The following is a 13929-nucleotide window of genomic DNA, read 5'->3' as shown; positions in this document are numbered from 1 at the left end:
TATCAAAGGCAATCAAAATAGGTGTTTTTTTTGGAGTGTGCAATGAAAAGTAAAGTGTTGAATAAAGATTAATTAATAAAGACAGGGTCGAATGTAATTCACGTAATCAATGGATAATCCAAGTACTTGCTAATAGAGCTACTTATGGGCAGTGTTTCCTACTTTGAAAAGACCTAATTTAATAGGAACTGTCGCTTTCGCGTATTCAGAACCGAGTTGTACTCCCTAATCAAACCCTTTTATTGTCACTTATAAAAAGGCGCGCATTGCGTTAGAGTAGTAAACCTATTTTTAAGAAATATAGTATCTTGACTAAGTTGAAAAGTATTATAACCTGGATTTCTTAGCCATAAGAGGTTCTTACGAACCAGACTCTAAACTTATAAACGCGTCCGAAAATAGTTTTAAAATCTCTTTTCTTCTTAATGTTAAAATCTCCTAATGAACTAAACAAAGCGCTTTCGCTGTTTTTGAAATAGTTAAAAACAATTAAGTTTAAAAAGACGTTTGACGGCTTTCGATCTTACCCAACGGAATTGAAGTGCGGGAAAACTTAATTTGAAAGTTAAAATAGCCCTTAAGTGTTTCTACGAACAATTGTACGGATTACTGGTTCAATTACGATCCTTACATTCTAACCTTATAAATTTAGCTAGACATGGTAAAGTAAAAGTGAATTAAAATAAATAAAAGTAGTGCGAGTGCGGAAAATAAATGAAAGTAGTGCGAGTGCAAAAAGTAAATAATTTAAAGCGAGTGCGAGGAAATAAATAAAGTAAAGCGAGTGCGAGGAAATAAATAAAGTAAAGCGAGTGCGAGAAATAAATAAAGTAAAGCGAGTGCGAGAAATAAATAAAGTAAAGCAAGTGCGAGAAATAAATAAAGTAAAGCGAGTGCGGAAAATAAATAAGATAAAGACAAGTAATAAAAGCCTGCTCCAATCGGAGGGTTGAATAAATTGCAATGCGGAAATGAAAATGGCGGCAAGATTAACTTCCTTCCAAAGTGCTCCAAACTCGATTACAGACTCTATCACAGACTCGATTACACAATTGTGGTAACATTCCAATGCGAAGCGATTACCACTTTATAAAACTGAATATATGCCTAAGTGAAACAAAGTTGCTCTGAGTTTGCCTCTGCTCTAAGTTTGGATGATTGTAAAAGTGAATTCGAGTTTCTATTTATAAGCAAGTAAAAAGATGGAAATGACTTGGATGCCCTTCAACTTGAAAATGGGAGGAAAATTGTTTTCCTCTTGTGGCGCCCGCCACAAGGCCATGGCGCCCGCCACAAGGCCAAAGTGAGGCGCCTTAGTGGATGTAGTGGAGAACGTGGGAGTTGAGGGAAGTTGAGATTGGACACGTCATGGCAGGGTCTGTGGCGCCCGCCATTGGGTATGCCATAAGTACAAAATGATGATTTTTAGGGTTTTTAGCTCTTTTTCACTCCTTTTCTTGATCGGGGTTCCGATTAAAGTAAAAACCTGAAAATAAAGGAAAACATACCAATAACACAACAAAATGATAATAAAACAACTAGAATGCATGTGAAATCGGAGTCGAAAATACGGTAAATTTTAGTGTTATCATTTATATGTGGTATTCTTCATAAAATCGAAGTTTTTCTATTTGTTTTGTATGTTGTCATTCTATGGTTATTCGTTGATTTTGTGGTTCTTTGTGTGATCACCTTGGTTGTCGTAGCTCTTCTAAGGTAGATTCTGCATGGGTTGATGTGTATCATGGTATTCACGTTGAAGATCATGGTTTTTCCAGATAAAATGTTTATTATATATTTACCTTTTGTCCTTTCTTCGATTCCTTGTATCATTGTTTCTCTTATCAACTTAATTTCACTATTTTCCTTATGTACTTCCTAGTAAATTAGCTCTTTGGATTTGTTGCATTTAACAAAACAGCAACATGGAGAAATGTTTAAGTATTCAAGATTGGTCTAGCTTGCTTAACTTGTAAAAAGGACACATGCTAGGCACGATGCTCCACCGTGTTGGTACAACATTTGGGCTTGCTCAACAGACGCCAGAATGTTGCGTTTTGGATGAATCTTTGGAAAGGATTCAGTTCTATTTTATTGTCGTTATTTAGCAATATGATTAGGTCATTTGTTTGACAGTTGGATGAAGATTAATTCGAATTTAAATGAAGATTTAAATTTGAATTTAAATTGAAACAAATCATATCTTGTTGGAGATATTCAAGGAACAAATCAAATATCCAACCGATTCTACATTAATTCTAGACTAAATAAAAGATATTATCCAAGAAGAAAAGCCCATAATTATTATGCTATATAAGGAGCTCAAAACTTATATTGGAAGTCAAGCAATACATTGAAGATTTAGAGTGTTAAGGTTTATTTTAGTCATTATTATTGTTCTATGTACACCTATATATTTTAGTAACTTTGCATATAAGGCTTATCTAGAGTTGATTGATAGTATTCAACATTGATTATTGAGTTGTAATCTCCAATCACGGGTTGTGTGATTGAGAAGAAAGTGAGTAGGTTCTCATATTTGGGGGGGACTCTAAATAGAAAGTCATTGGGTAGTGTTACGAAGAGGCATTCAACAACATATGATTTGTTGTTGCTTGTAAGTCTAATTGTACTAAGTTATTGATAGTGAATTTCCTTTCTTGGGTTGTGGACTCAGTCCCCCAGACGTAGGTGTGGTTTCATCGAACTAGGTAAACAATTATCGTGTTATTTACTGCTTTTTTGCTCTATCATCTGGTATTAGCTATTGTGTTGTTTCTGGTGTAACTTCTCGAACCTGTTGGTGAAGCATCGCATTTGACATTTGTCCCCTGAGGAACAAAATTTCAATTTGCATTAGAGCAGGCACCCTTGCTTGTTGGGTGAGCTCCAGGGAAGATAAATTCTGCTCAAATGGAGACAATTAAATATAGAGGATCAGTCAGCAAACCACCTATTTTTTATGGCACCATTTATGATGATTGGAAATCTATGATGGTTGCCTTTTTTAAATCCATAGACAACAAAACTCGGAAGGCTTTGATTAAAGGTTGGAAATATCCTATGATCATCTCTTAAGATGGTACAACAAGTTTGAAGCCTGAATCTGATTGGTCCAAAGATAAAGATGATGTAGCTCTTGCAAATGACAAAACATTGAATATTGTATTCAATGGTGTTGACAAAAGCACGTTCAGATTAATCAACACTTATACTGAAGCTAAAGAGGCGTGGGATATTCTCAAGATTGATCATGAAGGCACATAAAAAGTTTGTATGTTAAATCTGCAACTCCTCACAACAGAATTTGAAATTTTGAGAATGAAAGAAGATGAATCCATCTCTGATTTTAACATCATACTTAAAGACATTGCCAACACCTTTTTTGCCTTAGGAGAGAAGATGTTTGCAGAAAAACTGGCCAGAAAAATCCTAAGATATCTTTCCAAGAAGTTTGACATGAAGGTTAGAATTGTTGAAGAAACTCAAGACCTTTGTAGCATCAAAGTTGATGAACTCATTGGTTCTTTATAAACCTTTGAGATGGCCTTGAATGATAGATATGAAAAGAAGAACAAGAGCATATAGCTTATGTATCCAACACTTAAGAGGATGAAGATCAATGTGGAGAAATTTTTCCAGAGGCTATAACCCTTTTTGAAAAAATTCAATGATGATTTAAAAAAACTGGACAAATATTAAAGGACGGATATCCCAGATAAGAGGTCAGACATTAGTCCACTGAACAAGAGCAAAGATGATTTCAAAGATAATAAAAGCAAAGGAGCTCAATGTTTCGAATGTGAAGGGTTTGGCCACACTATAGTTGAATGTCCCACTTTTCTAAAGAAACAAAAAAAGGGATTGTCAATCACTTGGTCTGAGTCTGATGATGAACTAGATAATAAACAAATGGCTTTTACTAGGAAATATGACTCTTATAGTGAGTCTAGTGATGAAAAGATGTCTACAAAAGAATTTGTTGAAACTTATAGAGAGATACTCACTGAATGGAAGAAATATTGCTTGAGAGAAAAGAAACAAAAGAAGACCATAAGTGGTATACTCCTTGAAAAATAGAAGCTTGGTTCAACCTGTTCACCAGTGATTTTGGTAAACAATCACTTAGGTTTATATTTATTGCTTGAAAGACCAAACTAGTACATCCTAGGGCATGTTGCGCAAAATTTCAGAGAAAGGAAGTGTGCATTAATGTTGTCGAGTATTTGTGTTGACTAATTTGGAAAAAATATTAACTTTGAAAGTAAAGATAAAAGTAATTTCGACTAAGTCGAAATGATAACTTGAATGAACATAAAACAAGTAAATGTAGATAACATAAAAAGACTTTATTTGCATAAGTAAAAGTTGGTAGGCAAGTACATTTTCTTCAGAGACTTATTTCTCGATTATGTATGGGTACTTTGATTTGTATTTAAGTTTACAATGATTTTCCACCCTAATCCTAATGCTAAAAACCCTATTTATAGTACTATGAAACTAATTGTCTTCAACGTTCAACTATCTTTCATTTGACATGTCACTTCTGCATGCTTCACTTGCCTTCGATTGATCTCCACGTGTCTTTGGCGCTTTGGATAAGATCCAAAAAAAGTTATTTGGTTTAATTTTGAATTTTCTTTGGTCGAATCTCCTTCGATCTATCAAATTGGTCTACAAACAATTTTGGAAATTTCACTAAGTACCATACCAAATCCTTAATATGTCGAACATTGATGTTTTGTCTCAAACTATTTATGGTCGAAAGGCATAAAATATTGCCTTGCATTTGTGCAGAAATTTCAGGTAATTCCCTTGTCGAGTTAGTACATTGAAATTTCTTGACTAACAAATTGTCCCCCAAAAATGCCAATTTGAATTCATCTTGAGGGACAAGTGGCATTTTTGAAGTTTTCACCACTATTCAAAGTTGTGCGCTGACGTCAGCGTCATCATGGCTTTTACCCAAACTTATTTACGAGACGTGCAAGTTCAGAAAGAACCATCATGGTTTCGATTTCCTAAGAAAATGTGGGTCACACACAATCTCAACTTCCCACTTTCTCACTCTTCGTGGGACACTTGTCAAAACAAACATTTCTGATTTATTTTCTTCAAAGAAAAAATGAGAAAAATAAAGAAAACATACAGTTTTCTTCCAAAGCTATAAATAGCTTTCTCCTCGTCTTGTTCTCTTTTCTTCCCCTTTCCTTCTCACTCTCAACAAACTATTCAAAAAACTTTAGAGTTTTTTCTTGTAAAACTTCTACTTTCTTGACAACCTCTACTCTAATGGCATCTGAATCAACTCCAAACTAGAAGATTCCTCTTGTTGCATCTATTACCACACTCATTCTTGTTGGAAGTCAACTATATGTCCTTGAACCTCCTTTACCGGAAGAGAAAGCTCTAATTTGGAAGTCTCGTGTATTGATCCCTTTTAACATTTTCGATATCACTCGTACTTTTTCCAGTCCTTTTCCTAATCTTAACATGAATGTAGAAAGAGTTATTGAGATTTTCCATCGTTATCACCGTTTCAAACCTCTCGCGATTGTAGATAAACCCTTAGACTTCACCTATCTGTCTATATGCATCTTTCGCTCGACTCCATATACAAAATTTTAATTGATGTAGGCGATATTCATTTTACAAAATTTTAATTGATGCAGTCGATATTATTTAATGGATTTACAGTTACACACCATGGAATAAATTATGATAAAGGACAATCTCGCTCGCCTATATCCCTATTTATTTATTTTTTTGCCAATATATAAATGTATTTTTTTTTGTATTAATACTAATATGGTGAACAATATCCATGTTCTCATTCCAATCCTTAAAATTTATTTCATTAAGGACATGAATCTGATTCAGATTAGCAGATATTGAAGTAATTGTAGATAAAAATTAACAAAATTAAACATTTTAATATACTCACATAAGAGAAAACTGAATTATCAATTTTGTTCAAATAAAGACGTAATTCGTCTCAAGATACATAATGCACCATCAATATTAAGTCTTTGAAAACTGATATTAACTGCTTGTGGTGCTCTTGTTGTAACGGTCAGACATTGATAATAAAACAAATGTCGAATAATAAACCTCTATTTGAATTGATTTATTATTCACATAGGAAACCTTATAAGTATCACATATTTTCCATCAGAAACCCGTATGAAAACCGATCAACCACTAATTCTCCTTTAGGTCAATTGATACTCGCATGAATAAACACGCACACAGAAGAAAAATATTTAATATTTTTTATAAGCAATTTCCCTAAAAGAGACCAATTTTGTGACATTTTATTTTAATTGGCTCACTCAAAATGATAAACTTTGTACAAATTTACAAACCCTAGTCAAAATTTGAATAAAATTATATCAGAGTTAATTGTACCAAATACACTAACTTCACATTAGAAGTATTTGATTCCATAACATAATCAATATCAAACATTCAATTTATAGAAATCATAATATGAATATTTATTATTAAATAAAAAATGCTTTATTTTTATTATTCTTATTATTATTATTAAAATATTACAAATCTTAAGATTAGTGGCCGCACCCAAACTAATGAAAAGGTATATTTTCACATTATTCGTTCATTCTCTTCACTAAAAACCATAACACAACAATTTGAGAAAACAAAATAAAAACAACTTGAATATGATAACATTAATGGTGTCGACCGTCATTTGATTGAACCATAAGTCAATTCGTAGCTACATAAAGTGGAACTACTGTCATAACATGGTGGAAAATATTCTCTCCTGGTCAATGTTCAGGAATAAACTATGTCTTTGCTTTATTTGCAATATTCTAAACTTAGTTATAAATTACAATTGAAATAATTGATCAAATAGTAAGTTGCAACGAAATCTATGAGTTTGAGCGCACAATTCTCCATATCATTAAGGCATAAATAAAAATTAAACCTTAAAAAATTGGGAAGATCAAAAGAAATTCCAATTTTAAAACCTAAAAAAAACAAATTCTAAATTCAAATTGAATCAGATCTAAGTAGCTCAGATACTACTTGTTAGATTTGTTCATAACCTTATGATTTCTATTGATTGCCAATGAGAATCATTGAAGGTTTGCGGGTAATTAATCTTCTAATTTGTAGAGTTTTCTTATGACCCATTGAATCTCCTCTGATGAGGATGAAGAGAGAATTTTACTAATGAGTTGTTTTCACATTATCTACAAATGTGGACCATAGCCCAGGTAAATAACCTTAGGATTATTTATTAGTTTTCAATATTCTAATTTGACTCATCATCAAATTATATGTTGACTTATGGTATCTACACAATAATCTCATATTTCATGACATTTATATTTGTAGCCACATACTTAATATTAATCAGACCATTGTAGTTTTGACTAATTAAATAATGATCCTAACACATTCAATATTATATTTGTGATCCAAAAATTCTAACAACCTAACGATATCAAATATGGCACAACCTAATAAGGAACAACTTTAGAATTTACTATGAGCATTTGGATTCAAGGATGTTGCACATATTGAATACACATTTGTAGACACTCATTATTGTCAATATTTGTTGAGAAATGATATTCTATGACACTATTCTTTCATCTCTATATTAATAAGATGACTTTCATCATGAACGATGTTTCATGTCTATTCCATTTTCCTATTAGAGGTTGATTATTACATCATTATACAATTCATAGGTTCGAGGAATTAGACAAGTTATTTGAATGTAAGGTTTAATTGGTTAGAGGATTTGTAGACCAATAATTTAAATTCCTATTAGAGGTTAATATTTGTAAACCATGCAATATTATATTTTTTTTCACCTTTCTACGTTAACCACTCAACTATCAAAACCTCGTGTTGATGGTTGTAATTAGTGTCCTGATATTCTAATATTGATCTAGACAAAATTCATTTTCTTAACATGCTCATAAAACACATAGTCGGAACATACATAATTACAAATGAATATCCGCTAAGTAAGATGAATAATACTTATACGGATATGCTATTTATAAAAAATCCCCACACAAATCATAAGAATTTCATTGGAATGGGTCTATTGACGAAAACAACCCTCAACCAATAAATATTATGAGTGCTTAAAAAATATTAAATTAAATAATTATTATAATGAAATTAAATATTTTTTAATAAAAAGTCCTTAAGAAATATTATAAAAAATTGATTCTGCTTGGGAGAATTGTTCCTGGAACCTATGTGAACCAGTAATCTGATCATGAAACTGACGTGAACCGATAATCCGGTCGGTATGAGACATTTTCTTAGACAAAACAAACTCATACTGTTTTATAATTTTAAAAAATTAACTGAAAATAATTTATTTATTTTGTAAAAACTACATATAAAAAGTACGTGCCATTTTGCATCATCTAAGTCAGCAACGCTTTGCCTCTCTCGCGCCGTCGCCGTCGCCGTCTGCCGCAACACAACCATATTCCCACGCTCGCGCCGCTCCCCACGGCTCCATTTTTCTCAGTTCACAGAATCTCAGTCACAGGTAACAATTCTCTGCGCTTATGCGCTTAGCTACGGTGGACTCAACAATGGAAACCCTAGACTCAGAACCATCGTCTCCTTCAACAACCATTGATTCCAAACCTCAAATCTCTTCTCCATTTCCGTCCTCAATGCTCAGACTGTGGAGACAAGCTGCCCAGCGCAATCTGAGAAACCAGTGGCCACAATTGGCATTGCTTAAGGATCAATGGTTCTCTATTTCTTCCACCTCAAGATCTTACGCTTCGGCTCTCGTCAATGCTCATCTTTCTCAAAGGTATATTAATCCGTCTTATTCTTTTTTTTTCAATGCCGATTTCATATTCCAAGCTAAAAGAATAGAGTAAAGTTCACATTCCTATTCTAGACTCTCAATTTGATGTTCTGTAACGGAGTTGATTTTTTATTTTGTATTCTATTTAAGCTTAATTCATGCTCGAGCGTGTTCCTTTTTCTGTTTTGTTGTGTGTTTGGTGTGTAAGTTGCTTGTGATTAAGCTTTGTAATTGATGTAGGTACATCCCTGATATGAAGTTGGGTGTTTTGAGCAATATGTCTGATATAAGAAAGAGAGCTAGTTTTAAACTATTCAAGCAGCAGGTATGCTTGATTTTTGTATTGCTTCTCCTTGTACTTGTAGTTTTGTTTTGCAAATCATGCTTAACACTTTTATTTGATTTTGGGATTGATTTAAGTGAAATCTTTGCATTTAGCTATTAAGCTATTATGAACATCTCTCAATGACCTCAAGATGAACTTCATAGTGCCCTTTGTTAGAGGAAAAAGAAACTGTATACAACTCAGACGGGCTTGAGTTGAGCGGCAGCATGGGTTAGGGTCTAGCTAGAGAGGTCATAGGGTTAATCTGTAGTGCAATGGAAAAAATGAAAGAAGTCTTAGTGCTGCTTCTCTTCCACCCGTCAGCAAGATTGAACTGCATTTCATGATACACTTTGTAAGGTAGAGAATAATTATTAAACTGAGGTTGGCTTGAGTGGCTGGGGATCAGGGTTCAGCTAGAGAAATCAAAGGTTTAATTTCCTAGTGTATTGAACATCTGCATTTAAACATTTTGTAATGAAGTGCCACTTTTCTGCCACCTTGTCAACATTATGTTTTTCGCTTTCGTTTACCACATTATTTTCACTCTGTTTTCTGTTTGTCAAAGATTTGAGCTAAAAATTGTGAATACCAAAAAAGTAGACTGTTCTCACGTTTTTGTACAACTTCTTAAAATAAAGTCAAGTTATCCTCCCTATAGAAATATTTATTACGTTCACCGACTCAAGTAAAATTTATTCTTTTGTCAAAAAAGAATAATCTTAAAATGTGTTTATTTTGCCTGTTCCAGAAACTTCAGAGGAGCCAATTATTGCTGTCTTATAAGGACATGGTATGCTCTAGCCTACATCCTTATTTTATTTCAACTTGATATATTTGTACTTGCAAATAAATGTTATAAACATACAAAATTTGGCATGTGTAATCATTTAAACTGCTCATTTATCAGAAAAATCACAAGTATTACAGATGCCATATAATTATATTTCCAATGATTTCAACATTTTTGTTCAAGGAATGTGGAAAAACAGACATATATAATATATAACGATATACAAAGCTGAGTACCCCTTTAACACTATTTTATGAAAAATGGAAGTTTGCAATTCAATAATCATTTTCTGGAGTGGATATATTCGTGTATTTTCACTGTGACTTTAGGTGGGCGTTGTAAGTAAAATGATCAATGTTAGCAGATCAATGAAATGTTTTTTCAGAAGATCAAACAATAGTTCATTGTTACAATTTTCCCATTACTATAAAGACCAGAGTGACTCTGGAGATAGTGGAGATGGTGGTGGAATTCCGGTGTTTGCATTCTTATCAATCTCTTCGCATGGTATGATAACACTCCCAATTTAATGATTCTGCATCAATTATTTATGGATAATAGGTATATGTTCTTGTAACTGAAAACCACTGTTAAAGTTTTTATACGTTTTCAAAATTTCTGTTTATCTGCATTAAATGATGAATGGTTAGATCTAGCTTGGAATAGATATATCTTGTATACACTTTTAATCCATCTAAAAAAATATTTTTTTCATTTTGAATATTATGGAAGTACCACAAATTGAATATATGGAGAAGATGCAGTATACAACACCGGGTAGGGTAGGGTCAACTACATTGATCAAACAATGTTATAATGTCCTCTCCAGAATCTTGTTAATGATAAGACTGTTTCTAAATCCTTCTTAATGCTTCAATGCTTAGTTTTTCCCTGAACAAATAAAGAGATTCCTGGAAAATGTCTCCCGCGTTAGAATTTGCATGCCTTCTGCTAAACTGACGTTCCTTATTCTCTTTAATAGAAGTCACATGCTTCCAAAATTCGTCTCCACAGTGCTAACTTTCAATTTATGTCTTCTTTCGACTTCAAAATGAAGACAGTATAATGTGAAATAAACATTGAGACTGTGTTTCACTTCCTCTTCCTCCCATTAAGTTGGGCAGAAAAATGTATGTAATCTAAGTTGGACTACATGCTTGTTTTGTCTTTCTGATAGAATTACCAATTACTAAATGTACCATGCATGGTTAAACAATCATTGAGGTTTTGGCTAGCCCAGATGAAGTAGAATGTGAAACTATTATGAGAAAAGCATAAATGAAAGCTAGAGAACACTTGAATCATGATTAGAAGTTCCACCATATGAGTTATCTCAGAAAGAAATATTGAATGATAACAAAGTTTCTTTGTCTTCCTTAAATTTGTTTCCATATGACAGAAAAACATTGGGAACAGTTCCCTGACATATTATTTTCACATAAGTTATCTTAAAAATTTACTACTTTTGAAATCTCAGAGAAATTGGTGGAGGAGCTGGTTCAGATGTTCAGATTGGAACTGTGTTTGAAGGTGAATTGCAAATTCTACAAGGATTTAATTGATAGGCATTGTCAGGGTAAATATTTTTTACACGGTCAATCAATCATAATAATTGGATCATTACAAAAGATGATTTGTGATTGTTTGACTGTAAAAAGATTTACACTGATGGTGCATCAAAACTAATCTCTTTTGAATTGTTCTTCGTTTTCATTTTACGCTGATTCCTGACTTTTTTTTTAAACTGTTATTGGGGAACATATTTCACATGGGAAGCGCCTACTTGTTCTTGAATTTATGTTCATTGGTGATGATGCTTCACAAGTAAACCAGCTGCATTGGTCATCTCAGATTTATGTTGATGAATTCAAAGATTTAAGTGACTGCAATCTGTTTTGTGAGGTGACCCATGGACCAGTTCCGCCAAGATTGAGGGAGGGGAAATCTGACATGGGTACTTTAAGATTCGACAGCCAACCTAACCCGGAGGTTTTACAGGTTTTTCTCACACCCTATCTATGTATATGCCCTGCTTATGTAGTAAAATATTGAGGTTTAAAATTGTAAGTTTGATATGAAGCTATCAGTTTGATGTTCCGAAGCTAAATATACTTTTCATCTCCCAAATCATAACTTAATTGCCCCACCATTTGAAGTGTGGAGGAACCTTCTCAAGGCACCTGCAAATTGCATGGACGGAACATTTTGAGTGTTAAAATGGGAAATTATCTTATGCTATTTTCTATGGTAATTTTTTGTAAACATTTGGAAATGGGTTACTTTGGGGATTGTCATTAACTCCTTACTTTCAAACCCTTCAGCAAATTACTCTAATTTGACATTGCATTTTTTTAACAAAAACTTGGTGCATTTATTTGTGTTTTTCGTGCTGTTATTCACCTTTTTTTTAACTTGGTAACCGGTCTATGGACCGACTAATCCGGAAGACCAATTCTACCGTCCACTAGCGGGGTCCCAACAGATAAATTATTGCCACCCGGGAGATTTGAACTTGATACCATGAGTAGAACATACTCATAGATTCCAAACCTTCACCACCGGATCAATCCCTATTGGTTTGTGTTGATCTTCACTTAAAATGCATTTGAGAAAGTTATGATTTGAGAAAACCATGGATAGATATGGATATTTTAAGTGAAGAACAATACAAAACACTCTTAATAAAATGCACATAAATTTAGTCTTTTCTTTTTATTTTTCTAGTATACGGGTAGTTTATATCTTCTGTTGTGAGATTATCTAATAGGAAATACACTTCATGTCATAGGTTTATTTAACATCGTGGCTTGCAGGGATGAACATAAACACTTCCAGGTAAAATTGCAATGATATTACTCGTAATATATATAGTCTGAAATGCATCTCGTTTCTCATGTGTTTCTTTCCTCTCTTATTTCACAGGGTGAACGAAATATTTGAAGTTGTTGGGGAGGAAATGCACATTAGCATAGGTTAAATAAATGTTTTGTCGTCATGAGTACAATCTGATGAGCATGTTATCAGAGTTAGATTAAGTGGTTACACCTTCAATGGCTCTTTTCAAACATTGTCAAGCTTAGAAAGAGGTAAAAGGAATGGCAAGAGATGGAGACTTGCAGTAAAAGGATTACCAAGTCATGGAGATAGGTAGGTTTAGTGTGATAACAGTCACAAAATAACGATGATTTTGTTTTTCCTTATGTCAATAAATTTTGTTCTAAGGTAAACTTAGCACGATGGTTGTCAGCATAGATACAAAACTGATTTCTTATATGATGTATTTTGTTATGGACCTTGAGGAAAAATTAGAATTTTATTATTCATGAAAAATCAGACTATACCTGTCTGATTTGTAACTAGTTCCAAAGAGACCGGCTACTTCCACTGTCAATTCAGATCGGCCAATTTTAATCCATTGAATAACGTTTGGGTTTGCATTTTGGGAATTTCTTTTTGCATAGCACACACTTTTGAAAACCCAACATTGTTTTTTTTTTTTGTTTTAGAGATATATCTTCGGACGCACTTGTCAAAAATTAATTCAGAGATGCATCAGCCAAAATTTTTGGGATATATTCAATGATGCATATCCGAAAAATTCAACGATTGCATTTTTAAGCTATTTAAACATTATTTTGCATATGCATCTTGGAAATCTTATCTGCATGTATTTTTGGCAAAAATATTGTTTTAAGTTTGTATTTTTGAATCAAAAGTAATTTTAATCCGATTAATAATATCATAATTTGATTCAAACATTAATAAATATGGGCTTCCCTAGAAAAAGGTAATGCATTAATTAAAAGAAACATCTCATAATATTACAAACATTATTCTTAAAAAATAAAAAATAAAGTAAAATATTCTAAAATACAAAAAAAAAACATAACCTGCTGCGTATGCCTAACCCTAACCCTTGTATTCTCCCCTGTCGTCGGAACATAAGGCATTCTGTGACTCAGTAACAATGGTATTTGCGAAGGCAATCAC

The 13929-nt window shown here is 33.0% G+C and overlaps 1 protein-coding gene across 1 annotated transcript; it reads left to right on the top strand.

Moving 5' to 3' along the window:
• The first annotated feature begins 8279 nt into the window (after positions 1-8279).
• Positions 8280-13227, top strand: LOC127073742 (uncharacterized). Its single transcript, XM_051014944.1, has 8 exons — positions 8280-8824; positions 9062-9146; positions 9898-9939; positions 10269-10446; positions 11417-11469; positions 11716-11937; positions 12728-12774; positions 12862-13227. The coding sequence occupies exons 1-8, from the start codon at positions 8568-8570 to the stop codon at positions 12914-12916; spliced, it is 939 nt and encodes a 312-aa protein (XP_050870901.1). The 5' UTR covers positions 8280-8567; the 3' UTR covers positions 12917-13227.
• Positions 13228-13929: the final 702 nt, after the last annotated feature.

This window comes from Lathyrus oleraceus, chromosome 4, assembly GCF_024323335.1.
Source record: "Lathyrus oleraceus cultivar Zhongwan6 chromosome 4, CAAS_Psat_ZW6_1.0, whole genome shotgun sequence".
Taxonomy (NCBI): Eukaryota; Viridiplantae; Streptophyta; class Magnoliopsida; order Fabales; family Fabaceae; genus Lathyrus; species Lathyrus oleraceus.
Note: the sequence above shows the minus strand (reverse complement) of the source record. Positions and strands in the feature narration are given on the sequence as shown.